We start from the raw sequence: 16,370 nt of genomic DNA, 5'->3' as shown, positions 1-16,370 counted from the left end.
CATAATTGACCAAAAATTGTTAACAGTGATAAAAGTCGAAGCAAGAAGATGCGATGATTTACAGTTTGGAGGAAACAAAAGCAACTTTACACGGGTGTACACGTTTACTAGTGTGCGTAGGTGAAAAGTCACTTATCTCTATTGAACACAAGTTCTAAACTCGTTTCTAAATAAATTTTTCATTCGTGATCATGACTCGGAAGAAGCTGCTAAACATAATCGACCAAAAATGGTAAAAAGTGATAAAAAGTCGAAGCAACGAGCTGCGATGATTCATAGTTTGAAAGAAACAAAAGCAACTCTACACGGGCTTACACGTTCACTAGTGTGCGTAGATGAAAAGTCACTAAGTGACTCAATTGACCCTCCTTAAATTTTGGGTAGTTCTCCCTGCGGAGTGTATACATATCACTTTAGAAAAATTATTTCCAGTGTACCAGTTTTTCCGGCAGCTGTCAACTGCAGGCCTTGTTTTTGTTGTTTTGCTTTAAGTAGAAATACGGAAAACACACTATTTGCTAACTTGTCAGCAAAAAGAACTGAAATTTGAAACCTTAAAATATTCAGGTGAGCTGGAAGTGGACATAAACTTACACGTCTTATAAACACTTTGAAGTTGTAGAATTATTTTTCTTTTTTAGAGGTGAAATCCGGCTGAAGTAGCTTGGCAAAAGTGGAAGTTTATCAACATCTAACATGGATAACCTGGGTAATAGTGAGAACGAGGAATCTATTCTTTCGCATATTACAAAGGAGGAAGACGATTTAAATAAGAACTATTGTGAGTTACCAATTAAGGTAACTCAAGAACACGAGATAAAAATTGAAGACGATCACTTTGTTGATGCTGCTACTGATCCCCCAATCGATAAAGAGGATGAAGAAATACCCGAAGACAATGGCTTGAGGTGTGGCGACTGCGGAAAGATATACAAGACTGTCCATACCCTCCGCAAGCATAGAAGCACCAAACATGCTGAATTTTCTTGCAAACCCTGTGGTAAGTTTTTCGGCTCGACGAAAAGCCTTAACATTCATAAAAGCAGATGTACAGGAAAACCGAAACATGTGTGCGAAATCTGCGGCAGAGGCATTACAAATATACAATATCTTATGCTACATAAAAGAGAGCATTATAAATGTGAAACCTGCAAAAGGACTTTCCTCACTGAGGCAGGTTTGGCGAAGCATACACATGATGAAACCATAACGTGGCCGTATGTTTGCGATGTTTGTGGGAAAGGTTTCAGTGCACCAAGCACACTGAAGCGTCATGGTCTTGTGCATTCTGCCGAAAAATCTCACGAGTGCAGTATATGCTCTAAACGATTCGCTGATATATATTCTATGCGGTACCACATGCGCCTGCATACTGAAGAAGGAAACATTAAGTGTGATGTTTGCGGTAAAAGCTTCAGTGCCCGAAGCGATTTGAAGAGGCATTATAACAGGCATACTGGTCAAAAGCCGCACGCATGCACCGTATGTTCTAAGGCGTTTTATAAAAGTGACAAATTGAAACATCACATGGAATTCAATCACACTGAAAAGTTATGCATATGCAAGACTTGTGGCATGGAATTCAACACGAAGCATGATCTAAAAATGCATACATCAAGTACTCACAACGAATTTCTGCCATTGAAATGTGAAGTCTGTCAAAAGGTGTTTGCAAACAAAGCCCTATTGAAAGTCCATCGAAAGATTCACTCAAGTTAAGTTGGCACATGCAAACCCACACCAATCAGAAAAAGACCCACGACTGTGGGTTATGTAAAGAATCGTTTTCAACTCCGTCACGTTTAAAAAGGCATCTCGCGTTCCACGCACGCAAAGCAGAGAAAAAACAAGCCATCGTGTCCTCTTCTGGGGCGTGTACAGCTACTGTTAATGTTCACGATCCTGAATCCATTCAGCGGCCGTTTGTTTGCGTTGTTTGTGGGAAGGGATTCAGTGCACCCAGCATGCTGAAGCGTCACGGTCTCGTGCACTCCGACGAGAAATCTCACGAGTGCAGTATATGCTCTAAACGATTCGCTGATATTCATAATTTGCAGGAACACATGCGCGTGCATACAGAGGAAGAAAAATTTTGTAAGTGTGATGTTTGCGGTAAGAGCTTCTATACACCAAGTGACCTGAAGAGACATTATAGCGTGCATACTGGCAAAAAGCCGCACGTATGCACGATATGTTCTAAGGCATTTCTCAAATGTTACGAACTGAAAAGGCACATGAAAGCGTTTCAAACTGACAAACTATGTGTATGTAGGTTTTGTGGTATGGAATTCAACACGAAGTATGATTTAACAAAACATCTTTTATTGCATAAACAACAAGCTCCTGGGACGGGTGAAGCTTCTGTTGGTGTTCACGATACTGGCGACACTTTGGTGCCACTCATTCCTAAAACCTTTCAGCGGCCGAATGTTTGTGATGTTTGCGGGAAAGATTTCATGGCACCAAGCCAGCTGAAACGTCATGCTGTTATGCATCTCAAAGTGGGGTTAGTAACGAAAGGCTGAAACTCAAAAGGCTGAAACCCGAAAGGCTGAAAAGTATGTTTCATAACGAAAGGCTGAATGCACAAAAGGCTGAAACCACAAAAGGCTGAATGAACGAAAGGCTGAAACATGAAAGGCTGAAACTTTTGTAACTTGAATCATAATCGTTAAAAAATTCGGAGACATGGATAACAAACCTTTATGAAGTGACAGAGTTCAATGTTTGAGTATTAATTGGTTTGTGCAATGGAAAATAAATTTTCGGCAACATTTGAATCTATACACACTTGACTCTTGTACACGTTTCCTAGATGATTCAGGGCGAGACGGCCGAAGGCCGCGAGTGTGCGCCGGCGACCCGCCGTCGGAAGCGCCGGCCACTGCGGGGGGGCAGCCCCCCGCAGAAATCACCTCTGTATAGGTTCGTTCGTTTTCCTAGGTCTACTGACTCGTAGGGGTGATCCCCTAGTTTAGTCCGAACGAGCGATAGCGAGTAAGGACAGCATACATCTCGGACAATCGAGTCGGCCGTAGGCCGCGAGTGTTCTTTTAGAAATGAACTTTGTGAATTTCAGCCTTATGATTTTCAGCTTTTCTTGATTCAGCCTTTCGTGTTTTCAGCCTTTCGTGTTTTCAGCCTTATGTAGTTTTCAGCCTTTCGTGATTTCAGCCTTTCGAATTTCAGCCTTTCGTGTTTCAGCCTTTTGAGTTTCAGCCTTTCGTAGTAGACCCCTCAAAGTGAAACCTCACGAGTGCAAAATATGCTCTAAACGATTCGCACATATCTATTACTTACGGAACCACATGCGCCTGCATAATGGTGAAGGAGAACATAAGTGTGATATTTGCGGTAAGAGCTTTTATCGTCCAAGCGACCTACAGAGACATTATAACGTGCATACTGGCCGAAGGCCGCACGTATGCACGGTATGCTCTAAGTCATTTTTTAAAAGTGACCAACTGAAAAAGCACATGCAGACCAATCACACTGAACAACTATGCAGGTGTAATACGTGTGGCATGGAATTCAACACGAAGCATGATCGACAAATGCATATATCAAGTACTCACTGCGGTCAACCCGATGTGGGATCTGTGATAGAGAAATAGTTGCGAATGAGCTTCATGTGGCTTTTTGTTTATTGTTAAAACCAATAGAAAAAAAAAACAATAAAATCTTGAAAATTAGACCGAGTAAAATTTTAAGCAATTTTCCCAATATTTATTTTGGAGTGTACACAGAACTTGAGAAAGCATGTGATTTATTCTCGGTGTAGGTACCAGTTTTTGCGGTGTCTCACATCTGTCAACTGCAGGTGTTGCTTTTGTTATTTTACTCGAGATAACGTATTTCAACTCTAAATTCTTCAAATATTCAGGTAAGCTGGAAATGTTAATAAACTTATGTGTATTATAAACGATTCGAAATTTTGAAATATTCTTATTAGAACGGAAATCCAGCTGAAGTAACTTAGAACAATCACCAACTTCATCAACATTCACCATGGATAACCTGGATGATTGTGAGAATAAAGAATCTATCCATTCACTTATTAAGAAGGAGGATGGCTATTTCCATGAAAGCTATTGGGAGTTACCAATAGAGGCAACTGAAGAGCTCGAGATAAAAGATGAACACAATAGTTGTGTTGACACTATTTCTGTTACACCAACCGATGAACCCTGTGATAAAATGTTCGATGCGGCGATAGCCCTTAGTGGGCATAAAAGCAGATGTACAGGAAAACCTGAAAATGCGTGCGAAATCTGCGGTAAACATTTTGAAAATAAACAGCTTCTAAATACTCATGAGAAAGTACATGAAAGAGAGCACTATAATTATGAAACCTGCAACCGGGTTTTCTTCGCCGAAGCAGGTGTAACAAATCAGGATGAAGATACGGAAGTCTACCACACTGTAAAACTTTCCATATGTGAGATATGTGGTATGGAATTTAACACGAAGTATGATTTAGAAAAGCATCTCGCGTTGCACCAAAAACCAGTCATCCCGTCCTCTTCTGTCGCGTGTAAAGCTTCTGTTAGTAGTGTTCAGGATTCTGGCGATTCTTGTGTGCCACTCAGTTCCAAAACCATTCGACGGCCGTATGTTTGCAATGTTTGTGGTAAATGTCTCGATGCACCATGCAGTCTGAAGCGTCATGCTGTTAAGCATTCCGACGTGAAACCTCACGAGTGCAATATATGCTCTAAACGGTTTGCTCATGTATATTATTTGCGTAAACACATGCGCCTGCATATTGCCGAAAGGAAATTTAGTTGCGATATTTGCGGTAAGAGCTATTATGCTCCATGCGACCTGCAGAGACATTATGACGTGCATACTGGCAAAAGGTCGCACGTATGTACGATATGCTGTAAGGCATTTTTTAGAAGTGACCAACTGAAAACGCACATGCAAACCAACCACACGGAAAAACTATGCAGGTGTAGGACTTGTGGCATGGAATTCAATACTAAGTATGATCGAAAAATGCATATATTAGGTATTCATAGCGTCCAACCCGAAACTTCTGACCCTTTGGAGCCAACTTAATGAGCTTCGTTCGCAATGCACCATTGCCTTTAATGGCACCTTGATCAAGGGTTCGATTTGCTTCATTATACGATATGTAAATAAAAGTAATTTAAACCAACCAAAAGCAGTTTATAGTAGTAATTAAGATCGACACTAGTTTAGTAAATTATAGTAAAATCACTTAAAATAATTTCTAACAAAAAGTTTCAAGATGAAACTCATAGTTTAATATTTTGGACATTTGTTATTTGTTAGGTTAGCATACGTAAATTCTTAAAGAAAATTACATTGAATATACCTTATATAAGATCTACAATTATTAAAAAAGTTCTTTCGACAAAACTCGGTCCAAAAAAATCACAGGAGGGTTGTGTGCAAAGCCACGACCGCAAGGTTGAAGTAGAATACTTTTAGACAGCTCTACTTACGGCTGTACATTAACCTACGGCCGGGCGAATCGGTTCGCGCCGCCTTCGCGTTTAGCCTGGCAGAGGCCTAATGCGCACGGCCAACACAATAGAAAGGTGTTTTCACATTGAAAATTAGACACGGATTTACTGGAGTAAGTGTTAGCAAATGCATCTACCGCTAATACCGCCGCTATCGTACGAAAGCGCGTCGTTTCATGTGGGGAATAATATCAACAACGAAAAATGACGCGCATCTAAGCACACCCGAACTGTTTCGCCGTGCCGCTTCCATTTACTTCCTTATAACACAGACTAACAGACGTAACACTGGAACCTAGCTCCATCGCCACAAAAAACGATCATTTCAAATTTCCAATCGAATAACAATCATCACGCGATAACGCCGTCTGGGGCGCTGTCATGCAGTCTCATACATATTTTGTGGTTCCCCATTTGACACATGCAGTAACGCTGGCGCTGATGTCGAAATACATGACGCAGCGCGAACATGACAGCAGATGGTGCTAGTGTTACTAACGTAAAGTACTGGGATCATCCGAACGATGAATTTATTGAAAATTTGTTCGAAGTGTTATGTCTGTTAGTCTGTGCTTATAACATCGGCCTCAGGGAAGTACCGGCTGCACCTACCGCTGAGGCTGTTACAATACTGCTACTGGTACCCAAAGCTATTAACTTTTCAAATTAAGTGTTTTATTTGTCCTCAAAAGAACAATTGCTCAATTCCATATCGGATATAATGCAATCGCATCTCTGTAATTAAACCGACAGTAATATTCTTCTGAACAAAATGATCCAACTTTTCCATTAGAGGAAGTGCCGGCTGATGTACGGCAAAAATCTGACCCGATCGCTCGCGTTGGCGTTCAGCCTGGCAGAGACCTGAGACGTGGTGACCAACCACAGGGCAAGTGATTTGTTTAATTTGAAGGCAGCCACAGGCGCAACCCGCTGCTATCCTCTGTTACTGGTGAGTGCTGATATCTGCTGCTACTGCTGTCAACGTTGTGGACGGTCCATCCAGCTCACCTTCCGACTAATGAATGTAGCTAGTTTTCCCAGAAACACTCTTTTATAGCCGAAGGGTGCTACGAAATAGGCCACGCCTTTATGTTCAGTTTTACCATTTTCTAATATTCTATAGACGAATTATTCCACAATTCGCATTTGATTTTTGTATCCAGCTAGTAAACACCGATAGTGCTCTCACACACGCAACGGTTTTACCCCTAACCGTATTGCGGTTTGTAACATCAAGCGATTTCGTTTGCTCGCTGTTGCATCATGTTGCAACTTGGCAGCTGGAAGACGACGAAATTATGTTCATGCTGATTGATTGAATCGACTTCATATTAGCTCTGCATAGTCGAACTAACTACTTCGGTTATGCTGATCGCAGCCTTTGCGCTGCCCCTACAGTGGGGGGTTTACTAAATAAAGTGAAAATTAGACAACTACAACAGAATTTGATTGCATCCCGCACAGAATGTCTGCTTGTGTTGATGCCAGAAAATTATTAACCTTCAATTATTTGTTTATTTGCCTTGAAAAAGGCGTTTTGCGGTTCAAAATCGGTTGCTGATCACAACCTTTGAGCTGCCCTAACAGTGGGGGATTAAGATACACGGGCAACATGCACTGTGAAAGCTATTCACATTCAGTAAATTAGACGGGTGCGACAAATTTAAATTGTTAGGATGCAACCCAGAATGCTTGCTTTCGTTGACAAAAATTATTAACTTTCAATGACTTGTTTATTTGACTTGAAAAAGGCATTTTGATGTTCAAAATTGGATTTCCTGATGGCAATCTTCATGCTGCCCCAACACGGGGGGAATAAGGCAGTCTGACGACACACGCTGAGAAGAACCGCGTTGCTCCCGAGACGTGGTGACCAACCACAGGGCTAGTGCTGCTGCTAAGGAAGGACGACTGCTGTCGTAGCTGTCTAGAATTATTATGAGCGGCTTCGGCTGAAACAGGCTCTTATATAGGCCAAATAGCATGTTTTCATTTGCAAGGTATATAATTCTGTCGACCGTGCTTGGGAAGCAATCATATAACGACCAATCAGAGGTCGAATTTTTCGTTTTGACAAGCCTTGGCTATTTTCAATAGTACAATAGTGTGAATAATAAAACTACAATTATCTTCTTTTGGGAAGAATCTTAGAAGATTTTCCAATCTATTGCTGCAAGAACGAAGGAAATCCATCGAATACTAGCCGATTTATTAGCATTTGAAATTGGACATATTTTTCACTTTTTTCGGTTTTAGATTTTCATTTCACATCCCTATGTAGCCGAACTTCCTGAGAGAAGTATTCTACTTCAAAACAAAATTTTCCACCACCATGATTCAACTGTTTCGAATCTCGAGCAGATGTTTTTCTAGCAGTTGAACACCTTTTCAAGGATACCAGATGTGCAGATTTGTCTGCAAAACGAAGATTTTTAGGGTCCGTGTGCAGATTTTTATTGATTCGCAGATTTTTGCAGGTTTTCCATAGTTTCTGCAGATTGCTGTCAGAGCCTCCTTAAATTTGCGCAGATTTTCTCAAAATGTGTGCAGATTCTTGCAGACTTTTGCCTGCGCGAGTGAATTTTTTTCGAATCACGAATAGATTTTTTTTCAGATTTCAAGCAGATTTTTCCGGGTTTTCGAGCAGTTGCAGACATTTTTCTAAAACATCTGGCATCTCTGCACCTTTTACAAAACGTACGAAACTAACTTGCATCTCTGCTATTGCGCATTTTCGTGCGTGAGCTCCGGCAAGCAAGCTGCGAATTTTCATTTTTAACACCAGTCAGAAAGTTCGTTTACGTGTACGCAAGTGTGAATGATATCAAAAGTTTCGTTTAATGAATATTTAAACTTTTTAGGGTGTGAATTCTACCAATCGAGTGTATAAAACTTCACCTAAACCGGGTCAGTTAAAATAGTGGTAAATTTCAACGAGTTTTTTTCATAGAATCAAACGAACGAAAATGGCGTCGAGCAGCGAGGTAAGCCTTTAAATTTTCTCATTGATTTTTAATCCCGAAAATGTCGCGACTAACAAGCGAAGCAGTGTTTCGCAGTGCAATGAAAAAATAATTTTATTTAAATATTATTTTGAAAGAGCTCTCAAAATTTCATTTACACTAAGGTCGCTTTTTACACGGATTCCGGAATTTACGCGGTTTTTTCTTAAGCGGATTCCAGAGTTTACGCGGTATTTTTTTCTTACGCGTATTCGGTTTTTCTTCATTCGGATTGCAGAATTTACGCGGATTCCGGAATTCACGCAGTTTTTTTACGCGGATTCCGGAGTTTACGCGGCACGGATCCCCCGCGTAAAAAGCGACTTCAGTGTAGTTTGTTCCGTTTTTTTACTCCCTCACCCTTGCGAACAATATCATAGCAACAAAAATGACAACACCGCTTGCTAAGATTGTTCGTTGTTTTGTGTTTGTTTTGAATTCGAAATTTGAACAGAAATCGCGAAATGTTCGGTCGAATTTTCCACAATCGAACTTGTTTAGCGTTAGCCCATAAAGTTAAAGCGTTCGCGAACAGTCGTCGACAGTGTCTTTCCAACAAGTGTTGTCATGAAGAAACAAAAATCATCAGCAAAACGCCTACTCCGGCGAAAGAGCTCTTGCGTAAGTACCAACCTCTCAGTTGTGAATTTATGTCGTCTAACTTTTTCCCGTTCACAAGATCCACCGTACGTGAGCCTCTACGGTGATTGGCCGGCGGATGATCAAACTCGGTTTCTGGCCGATATGACCGTCATAACGGACTTCATCACGGAAGCGGAAGAGCACGCAATGCTAGAGGAACTGGAACCGGTGCTGAAGCGCATTCGCTATGAGGTAGACCACTGGGACGATGCAATTCATGGCTACCGGGAAACGGAGCGTAAGCACTGGTTTCCAGCTAATCGGGTAATCCTTGATAGGGTAAAGGACATTGCCTTCGAGGGTGAAACTTTACCCTATGTTCACGTGTTAGATTTGACCAAGGAGGGAGTCATTAAACCACACGTGGATAGCGTTAGAGTATACTCGCATGATTTATAAGCTATCTTCCTATTGCCAACATTTACTACTTTTAGTTCTGTGGGACGACAATCGCAGGGCTCAGTCTGCTTACCGATTCCGTTATGAGACTCGTCAGAACGAACGACGAGGAGCAAACCAATGAGGATTATCGGCAAATTTTTGCCTCCAGTAGAGAGGATAAGTTTTGGGCGGATGTTTTGCTTTCCCGCAGATCACTTTACGTAATGAAAGATCACGCCCGATACAAATTTACCCACGAAATACTGGTTGGAGATGAGTCGATTTTTAAGGGACGCAAAATAGAGAAAGAACGTCGAGTGTCTGTCATTTGCAGGAACGAAGCATAATGACTGTCCATCATAGTATTATTCGAATTTGTAAATAAAACTGTTAACTATTTTAACCGTATATTTTAATCTACAAAATAAACGGAAACAGTACAACTAACCCAATTTCTCCGCATCCGGTTTCACCTCGGTCGCTTGATCCTCCTGCTGTGTACTCCGTTGCAGCAAGTTCTTGCTAAACCAAATCGGACGAGTCTTAGGCATTTCCACAATTCTCTTCCCCATCCAAAACTCTTCCGGTTGATCCTCGCGCTCCCGATCGTACAGCACGACAACTTCCTTGTCAACGGGATCGAGCCCTAGCTCGGCTTGAATTTTATCCTGAATCTGCTCCGTCTCTGTTCGTACCTTTTTGTAGCAGGTAGGACACAGAATGCCCACCTCGTGGTCACTACCACAAGTGGAGCAAATCCGCAGATGCTTCTTGGGAACCAATATCTTTAGTTTGTACTCAGGACTGCCATACTTTCGCTTCAAGCGCTTTTCCACTGTGCGCCGATGTTTCGGAACGGCCCACAAAATACCATCGCCCAGTAAATTTTTCAAACTAAAGGCATTACCCGTCACTGGCAAACGACTTCCTTTAACGCTTGCCAAGGCAAGACAACCTGCATGAAACAATTGGTTAGGTTACATAAATTATTGTTTTTCCGGTGGAATATACCTGGAGGAGGAAAGCGACCGGGAAATCCCAGCAAACTTGGAAGTGCCTGTTCGAATCGTTCCAGTGCCACTCGAAAACGGAACCAAAGTCCGGAACTCATTTTGGGTTGTATTTATTTTGTCTGAACTTTCGTTGCAATGCAGCCAGCCTGCTTCGATGTGTTTTGGTTCCGAAACGAAAGCAAGAGCAGAAGATTTGTTTATCTCTTGTGCACGTGCTGTCAAACCCAGTGCTAAAGATATGAAATTAGGAAGACTATAAAAATAGTTAAAGTTGTGTGACCTGCGTTATTTTGAAGATTCAAGTGATAAACATTTTCTTATTTGTTAAAATCATTATGGGACTCTTGTTACTTTCATTTTTAATTTATTTTCAATTTTTAATTAAAAACTTACCGGTGAAAACCAAACCTATAACTTGAGAGCAAAAATCAGGCTTAAGTCAGCTGTTGTTGTTATTTTTAATGTTAAATATTTTCAATTCAATTATGAGCCATTTGCCACAAAGTCGATTTTTGTAGCTGGTACGAACATACCTAAATATTTTATTTACAAAGAAACACGTAAAAAAATACCAACCATATTCTATAAGTGCAACCCATGTCATATGAAACGGCAGATAAAATGATGAATTGCCTTGTAGAACTTTTATATTTTTTGTTGAATAGAGGTATAGAGATAAGGCTTTAACATGAGTTTATTCTCCAGGGCTTTGCTATAAACGTCAAATCCGATATAAAAGTCGCGTTACCAAATTTTATAGTGGTACCAATGACGTTGCGGTTCCACTGACACAGCAAGAAACGACAAGATTTGCCAGTAATGACAATCATCATTGTGATAATTTTGGTAACACCATTTACACGGTCATATATCTTCATGATAGAACTGCACTGTGGTCGAGAATAATCATGGTTTTTAAGTTGTTTACTGAACAAATGACGCCATATTGCATTAAGATTTTGGATACGGGATACTCATTAAACGTCAGACCCCTGTTATTCTCGGGCTCATCAACCCCATACCTTTCTTAAACTGAATTTGTTGGCGTGTACGTAATAAGCTGTTGTACATCTGTTACATTGAATCTGTGTCATCGTTATACCTAAATGTATTTACCCATTCGAATACTCTCTCACTTTATAATAAACGTTTCACAAAGCAAGTCGCTTTATTTTACCGCTGCGCATTACTGTCCTTTATAGAATTTTACAGTACTCCTGTTGACTTTCCTCCTAACAGCCTCTCTTGAGCCGAAACTCGAACCTACGACGACCGGTTTGTTAGACTAGCATCGTACCTCGAGACCAACTGGGAGTTATATTGCCTGCTCTACTAAACCTATAAAAAAAAATCAAAGCCTTGATGCTACATTCCGATTCGGAACTTGGCCTTCTGTTTACTATACACAGACTCCGCAGCCAACCGTTAAGTGTACAGGAAAATTGCGGGGCTAGCGCTACGATCCTACTGACACTAACAGTCTCTCCCGAGTCAGGACTCGAACCTACGACGACTGGCTTGTTAGGCCAGCATCGTACCTCAAGACCAGCTATGAAGGCTCTAATAAACCTATAATGTAGTTAAAATGACAGAAAATAACAATTCGTAAAGTAATGAAATTCTCGATAAAATCCTTTCTACATGCTTATGAATAAAGCTTTAACAAAATATGTCGAATAGGGAGAATAATCCTGCACGCCGATTGACATATGTTGAAATATGTTCAAAGAAAACTGCGTTCGAAGATTCTAAACTAGAGCAGAGAAAAAACTTTGACAGAGCTCTGTTCTACTACATTGAAGGCTCTTTAATAAAAGCTCTATTGTCATTTGATATGAAAAAATCGATTTTTTGAAACTGCCATAGTGGCCTTATACCTTGAAATAATAATATAAATAAAATCAGGTGGGGTGTCATTGCTTTTCGGTTTGTATCATATTGGTTTTTATTATTATTTAAAATTTATTTCGGTGGATTCCTGTTGAAAAATTTGCGTCTAATGGTATATTTAAAAGTTTGAATGATTGCTAGTGAAATTCCAGAAAGTATAGCAACACTGGTTTAACATTCATCGTTTTTTCACCGGGCATTCCCAATCAGCTGTCAGTAACAGTTTTTGCCTTCGCGAGTCGAACTAGCAGAGGTAGTCAAAGTGCATAACAGTGCCCAAAGTGAATACGGGCTGGAAAATTTATCACTCAGAGAAAGTGACGTGTGTGCAAAGTCGCAAAAGTTATAGGGAAATTCTTTTTTCACTCTCGATGTCGGTGGTCCGCTCTTCGTACTAACCTAACTACTGACGCTGATCGTCCGTTCAGGGACGAAAAACAAACAACGGTTACAATGGCAACCCCGGAAAAAGATAACTGTTCCGCATCGACGTCGTCTTCTTCGCACTACGCTCTGCACGTCGCACTGCAAACTATGAAGGAGCGCTGCCAATGTCTGCAGAAGCGACTTGGCGTCCTTGAGGAGGAAAATCTAGCACTGCGTATGGCCCAGTCAAGTATTCAGCCCAGTGGGCGCACCTCGCCAAGCTCCTCCCAGTTGGAGCGACGAGTTTCCAACCAAACCGAACTGGAGGTGATGCGGGAAAAGGTCTCCGAGTTGGCTCGGCAGAAAGTTCAGCTGATGGATCACATTTCGATGGTGGCTGCCGAGAATCGTCAGCTGTGGAGTCGCCTGTCAAAGCTCACCAAGGACAATCAAACGCTGGGGGAAACCGTCGGTCGAGTCCGGGAAACATCCGCGGGCAGTGGAAGCTCTCAGAATCTGATTCGATCTAAAACGTTCACAAAAAATGCACCTAATCCGAGACTTCGCGAGAGACTGCCCCGTGAGGGAGGGGACGGATCGTCCTCTTCGGAGGAGGTCAATCTGGATTTGGAGGATGTTTCACTGCTGAACAAGTGCGGCTTCATCGATAGTGGTGCTGGGGTGGAAATGGGTTTCCTGCAGCAAGATGGAGAAGAGCTGTTGCTGTTCGATGTGGAAAATAATCCGGATGCCAAACGGTGCACTGATGGACTGATGGACATTCAGAAGGAGCTGCTTAAGCAGCAGACTGTACTGAAGGTCGCTTTGGGAAAGTTGCAGATTAATAAAGGTTGTCTCTTAAGTGAGGTTTGTTGTTATTCTACTTCATTTTTTTGTCTTTTTAGAAGCATGCCAAACTTGCAAGAATCGCAAAAAGGATGTCAAACCACAGATGGTGGATAAAGTGGTAGAAGTGGGAAGCGATCTGCCTAAACAGACTTTCACGGAAGATCTGCCCTTGCCGGACATTCCAAAAACCGCTGAAAGTGGACCGGCTGCCGCTACGAAGGTACCTGTGCCGACGTCGGAAACTGAAGCGAGCACCCTGAAGTATGTGAACCTTCTGCAGGACAAAATCAAAGCGGATGCGCGGGATAAAATGTGCCCCATGTGCGGCAAGATTTACGTGAAGAACGTTCCCTTCGACGAGTTCCAGGAGCATGTCGAGTCACATTTCAACGACGACGGCAGCGATCTGGACCTGAGTCTGGATCGAACCTACGAGTATATTTCGCAGACGGTCGGTAACTTTTGACGACCTGCGGCCGAGCGGCGGAGGATTTACTTTTTCAGCGAATTATAGAGTTAGGGCGGACAGTTCAAGCGACTGGTATTATGCGAGCGATTATCCTCCTCCTCTTACTACTGAGTTCGGGTCTGGTTGTTTTTAACTGTGCATCGGTTCGGATTTGCGTCATATTAGAAAGAAGCAGCGTTCGGCTTATCCTGTAACAAGATTATATCTTGATTAAGCTCTTTTAGTGGCGAAAGCCGGAACACACTCTCTCTAGAGTTTTCAAAATGTATTTTATCACGTGCTGAGTTGAAGCAAATATTTACTTGGTAGCCTTACAATAAATTCTATTTAGATCGTTATTTTTCGCTATGGCGTTTGTTTATTTTGTTTTATTTCTACTGCTCGAAAGAATGCAATAATCTTTTCGATTATCTTTTTTTTTTCTTTCTAGGTATGTGGTTTTGTTTATCGCAGTTTATTCAAACTTGTAAGTATCTTGATTGTATTTAGTCCTGTTTGGCAGTCTGTTGTTGCATCAGCTATTGCAACATAGAATAGGGAACTATCTCAGTATTTGCTACGTGTCTTTATATTGGTGATAAACATGCGAAATGCGAAAAAACTTATACATCTAACAATGGCAGGGAACGTATATGTGTTGAGTAAGCTGACCGCATCAAACAATAAGTCAGATATGGCAGAACCGGAAAAAAACAAATCAACGAAAGCCAATCACTAAAATAAGATTGCATTCCAATTAGGGTCTATAAATGTATTAAAATAGCTGTAAAATCAACCCGCGTATCAATCGATTTTAATCGAACCTCATAGCATTCAATATCCGCAAAAGCAGTGACGGTAGCTATCAGAGCTCTCGCCTCATATTGATTGAATCGTCAATTTCAGTTCTCTATCAAGCCACTATCATAGTTCGCTCTATCGATTGCTTCTACAAGCTGAGGTCAGCACGTAAAACAAAAAAAGAAAGAACGCCACCAACCCCTTAAATGGTCGTTTAGTGTGTATCTCTTGCATGAACGGGAGAGAAGCACACACGACTTGCTTGAGGAATTTTACGCAAACTCGTGTGACTCGTTTTAGACTTAGACTTTAAAACTATGAGTTTTCCGATGCTCCAAAAATTTTCAAAGTGGGAAATTCTTTAAATATTTATAAAAAAATTTCGCCACCTTCATTTTTACACTGGGAACAAAATGAGCTTTGAAATCAACATGCATTTTACTTTAAAACTTGGATTTTTTACAAATATAGTCCTTCTTCCATACATTATAAGATGGGGGGCACTTTCGCAGGAAAGAACTTATATCATCCATAGTTATCCCAATACTCTACAGGAATCCGAGAGAAGCACAATAGTTATACTTAGTCGATTTACAACCGCGAATAGGTGATATACAAGGTAAAAGGATTTCTAATTAGTCAATGAATTCCAAGCAAATATAATTTACTTTTATTCTTTTTGCAGGGGCTGTATAAAGTAGTTCTATCAAAATATAGAAAAAATCAACTGGAATTCGACAACACATAACTTTGGAGTAGGACTACATCTTTGTTTTCTAAACTAAGGTACATTCAGTAAAAATGAAAATGATACTGGTAAGATTTCAAACGGTAATAACTGTATAACCACATGATGGATTACAATAATCAATATGTCGTTGGATAGATAAAATATTTGATAATTGCGTGCTACGTTAGTTATCCTCATTATTCCATTACGCAGCAGTAAAATCAATGAAAAGTTTCAAGGTCGAATTTCCACGTACAATAAACCAATCAAGTGCGAGCATTTCATACCGAGGCGTCAAGAGTAGACACCAACCGTCTGCTGTGATATCCTCTAAGCGCTGAAGAAGATTACAAGTCGGAGTCGAAATACGTATCTGCGTGATGTGAAAAGTGATAAGTGAAAATGATAGAATTGTAAAATGAAGGAACATTTAAAGAAAATGTAATGGAATAGATTCCATTGGCAGCTCAGTAATAGTATTCCCCATCCCAACAGGTCAACTATTGTTTGCTTCCATGAAAACCTAGACAAATTTGATGTCCAGAAGGTAAGTGTTTGAAAAGTTTGTAACGATATTCTTCCTCAATCAATTTAATGATTTGCTGTTAGAATTGACTTAAAATTGATGGCTAAAAGGAAAACGTGCTTCGAACGTGGTAACATTTTGTACATCTTATTGAGGTTTCTTTTGTGGACGGGAGGTTTATCTGTAAAATGAAGAATGATTTCAACTGCGAGTTGGTATGATTAACA

The 16,370-nt window shown here is 40.8% G+C and overlaps 6 protein-coding genes across 8 annotated transcripts; 5 read left to right on the top strand and 1 right to left on the bottom strand.

The window, feature by feature from the left end:
• The first annotated feature begins 418 nt into the window (after positions 1 to 418).
• On the top strand, positions 419 to 1,719 carry LOC129717766 (zinc finger protein 239-like). 3 transcript variants are annotated; one of them, XM_055667910.1, is made up of 2 exons: positions 419 to 567; positions 642 to 1,719. In XM_055667910.1, the coding sequence occupies exon 2, from the start codon at positions 697 to 699 to the stop codon at positions 1,717 to 1,719; it is 1,023 nt and encodes a 340-aa protein (XP_055523885.1). In that variant the 5' UTR covers positions 419 to 567; positions 642 to 696. The 3 variants fall into 3 exon arrangements, with proteins under 3 accessions (XP_055523885.1, XP_055523886.1, XP_055523888.1); XM_055667911.1 differs by having other exon boundaries at positions 422 to 567; positions 623 to 1,719; XM_055667913.1 differs by having other exon boundaries at positions 422 to 567; positions 617 to 1,719.
• An 8-nt stretch (positions 1,720 to 1,727) lies between these two features.
• Positions 1,728 to 3,295, top strand: LOC129717767 (zinc finger protein 596-like). Its single transcript, XM_055667914.1, has 2 exons — positions 1,728 to 2,268; positions 2,341 to 3,295. Exons 1-2 carry the CDS (start codon positions 1,728 to 1,730, stop codon positions 2,523 to 2,525), a joined length of 726 nt encoding a protein of 241 aa, XP_055523889.1. The 3' UTR covers positions 2,526 to 3,295.
• Positions 3,296 to 3,626: 331 nt separating this feature from the next.
• LOC129717765 (zinc finger protein 596-like) lies at positions 3,627 to 5,331 on the top strand. The gene is made up of 2 exons (XM_055667909.1): positions 3,627 to 3,883; positions 3,953 to 5,331. Exon 2 carries the CDS (start codon positions 4,009 to 4,011, stop codon positions 5,059 to 5,061), a length of 1,053 nt encoding a protein of 350 aa, XP_055523884.1. The 5' UTR covers positions 3,627 to 3,883; positions 3,953 to 4,008; the 3' UTR covers positions 5,062 to 5,331.
• Positions 5,332 to 8,872: 3,541 nt separating this feature from the next.
• On the top strand, positions 8,873 to 9,923 carry LOC129718928 (alpha-ketoglutarate-dependent dioxygenase alkB homolog 7, mitochondrial). The gene is made up of 3 exons (XM_055670169.1): positions 8,873 to 9,118; positions 9,177 to 9,517; positions 9,574 to 9,923. The coding sequence occupies exons 1-3, from the start codon at positions 8,962 to 8,964 to the stop codon at positions 9,865 to 9,867; spliced, it is 792 nt and encodes a 263-aa protein (XP_055526144.1). The 5' UTR covers positions 8,873 to 8,961; the 3' UTR covers positions 9,868 to 9,923.
• LOC129718932 (39S ribosomal protein L32, mitochondrial) lies at positions 9,911 to 10,761 on the bottom strand. The gene is made up of 2 exons (XM_055670174.1): positions 10,532 to 10,761; positions 9,911 to 10,475 (listed from the first exon to the last, which is right to left on the bottom strand). Exons 1-2 carry the CDS (start codon positions 10,629 to 10,631, stop codon positions 9,964 to 9,966), a joined length of 612 nt encoding a protein of 203 aa, XP_055526149.1. The 5' UTR covers positions 10,632 to 10,761; the 3' UTR covers positions 9,911 to 9,963.
• A 1,879-nt stretch (positions 10,762 to 12,640) lies between these two features.
• Positions 12,641 to 14,445, top strand: LOC129718921 (protein spindle-F). Its single transcript, XM_055670158.1, has 2 exons — positions 12,641 to 13,639; positions 13,695 to 14,445. Exons 1-2 carry the CDS (start codon positions 12,877 to 12,879, stop codon positions 14,102 to 14,104), a joined length of 1,173 nt encoding a protein of 390 aa, XP_055526133.1. The 5' UTR covers positions 12,641 to 12,876; the 3' UTR covers positions 14,105 to 14,445.
• The last annotated feature ends 1,925 nt before the right edge of the window (positions 14,446 to 16,370 follow it).

Source organism: Wyeomyia smithii, chromosome 1 (assembly GCF_029784165.1).
Source record: "Wyeomyia smithii strain HCP4-BCI-WySm-NY-G18 chromosome 1, ASM2978416v1, whole genome shotgun sequence".
Classification (NCBI taxonomy): Eukaryota; Metazoa; Arthropoda; class Insecta; order Diptera; family Culicidae; genus Wyeomyia; species Wyeomyia smithii.
The sequence above is the reverse complement of the archived record's forward strand: the minus strand, read 5'-3'. Positions and strand labels throughout refer to the sequence as shown.

Excerpts from the sequence above, each read along its gene's own strand:
- LOC129717766 (XM_055667910.1), top strand. The coding sequence starts at position 697 with ATGGATAACCTGGGTAATAGTGAGAACGAGGAATCTATTCTTTCGCAT.
- LOC129717767 (XM_055667914.1), top strand. The coding sequence starts at position 1,728 with ATGCAAACCCACACCAATCAGAAAAAGACCCACGACTGTGGGTTATGT. Across the intron at positions 2,269-2,340 it reads AACTGACAAACTATGTGTAT|CTCCTGGGACGGGTGAAGCT; the intron begins GTAGGTTTTGTG and ends ATAAACAACAAG.
- LOC129717765 (XM_055667909.1), top strand. The coding sequence starts at position 4,009 with ATGGATAACCTGGATGATTGTGAGAATAAAGAATCTATCCATTCACTT.
- LOC129718928 (XM_055670169.1), top strand. The coding sequence starts at position 8,962 with ATGTTCGGTCGAATTTTCCACAATCGAACTTGTTTAGCGTTAGCCCAT. Across the intron at positions 9,119-9,176 it reads TCCGGCGAAAGAGCTCTTGC|ATCCACCGTACGTGAGCCTC; the intron begins GTAAGTACCAAC and ends CCCGTTCACAAG. Across the intron at positions 9,518-9,573 it reads CACACGTGGATAGCGTTAGA|TTCTGTGGGACGACAATCGC; the intron begins GTATACTCGCAT and ends TACTACTTTTAG.
- LOC129718932 (XM_055670174.1), bottom strand. The coding sequence starts at position 10,631 with ATGAGTTCCGGACTTTGGTTCCGTTTTCGAGTGGCACTGGAACGATTC. Across the intron at positions 10,476-10,531 it reads CGGTCGCTTTCCTCCTCCAG|GTTGTCTTGCCTTGGCAAGC; the intron begins GTATATTCCACC and ends TGTTTCATGCAG.
- LOC129718921 (XM_055670158.1), top strand. The coding sequence starts at position 12,877 with ATGGCAACCCCGGAAAAAGATAACTGTTCCGCATCGACGTCGTCTTCT. Across the intron at positions 13,640-13,694 it reads AAAGTTGCAGATTAATAAAG|AAGCATGCCAAACTTGCAAG; the intron begins GTTGTCTCTTAA and ends TTGTCTTTTTAG.